Source organism: Austrofundulus limnaeus, unplaced genomic scaffold, assembly GCF_001266775.1.
Source record: "Austrofundulus limnaeus strain Quisiro unplaced genomic scaffold, Austrofundulus_limnaeus-1.0 Scaffold554, whole genome shotgun sequence".
NCBI classification, from domain to species: domain Eukaryota; kingdom Metazoa; phylum Chordata; class Actinopteri; order Cyprinodontiformes; family Rivulidae; genus Austrofundulus; species Austrofundulus limnaeus.
The window spans coordinates 75,759-76,926 of record NW_013952956.1 but is presented as its reverse complement, the minus strand read 5'-3'; the positions used below and the strand labels follow the sequence as shown (position 1 = coordinate 76,926).

The following is a 1,168-nucleotide window of genomic DNA, read 5'->3' as shown; positions in this document are numbered from 1 at the left end:
ACACACACACACACACACACACACACACACACACACACACACACACACACACACATACATACATACATACATACATACATACATACATACATACAATTACTGTCCAGCACTGAAATAAAAATAAAAAAAAAACAACTGCCTTACTACAATTAATAATGTAGTTGTAGTTTCTTAATGCCACAATTGTAAAATATTTAAAAATATATTTTTGTGTGGCACGTCTGTGATTTATTATGCCATACAAAGTGAAACAATTGAAAGAACATCTACCAAGAGTGGTGAATCTATAACTTTTGCCAGGTTTTGTATGAAATTTCTACTCGGAGAATTAAATTACCTGCAAATCCTGCAGCAGCTACTCCAAGACCTACTGCAATTAGAGTCCTCCCCTGTAAAAAAATAAAAAAATAAAAACAATGAGTTACTAAACTAGATTTTGGCATCACTTTGTCACATCAATTCCCTCCAAAACAGTTTATAATTTTCATTCAGTTATTTTGGCAATGAATACTCTAAATTTTTATGAGACATGTTATTAAACAAGTTCATTAAAGCAATAAATTAATCAATTGTTGAAAATAAATTAACAATAACAACATATCATTTACAAAGAACATTTTATTTCAAATCTAAATATAAAAGGTTTCTCATAAAGGGGTTTTATTTTTGTTAGCTCATATTGTGATCTGTCTAACACGCAACAGAGAGGCTGAGGAGGGACATAACCCTGATTTTCCTGCAGGTATCAAGTCGCTAAAATCTCAGATAAAGCAGACCATTTCAGAAGTCTATTCCAGGATTTCTATCCAGCAGCACTTGGATCCAGAATATATAGCTTCAGTGATCTTGAATTGTTATTTTACACATTAAAAGTACAGTTTGTTTTTATAGGATTTTTTAGGTAATTTTTCAGTGTCTCTTATTTTCTCATTTACTTTATTTATTTGTAGAATGTTCTTATGTTTAAGAAAAACAATTAAGACATTGGGTAATAATAAATCAGCTACAGTTGTTGACTAGTGTTTGCTGTTTGACTTGAGCAAAACTTTTTAACATTCCACACTAAGTAATTAAAATAGGTAGTAGGGCTGGACGGTATGACCTCAAATTCATATCACGGTATAAATTTAATCCCTTCACGGTAACAGTATATATTGCGGTAGAAAAT

The 1,168-nt window shown here is 31.1% G+C and overlaps 1 protein-coding gene across 1 annotated transcript in view; it reads right to left on the bottom strand.

The window, feature by feature from the left end:
- The window catches only part of dnajc15 (DnaJ (Hsp40) homolog, subfamily C, member 15), a 17,301-nt gene that overhangs the window by 7,787 nt on the left and 8,346 nt on the right, over window positions 1-1,168 (bottom strand). Inside the window, exon 2 of the mRNA XM_014026450.1 lies at window positions 338-389. Coding sequence (XP_013881904.1) covers window positions 338-389 — 52 coding nt within the window. The remainder of the gene's footprint in view (window positions 1-337; window positions 390-1,168) is intronic.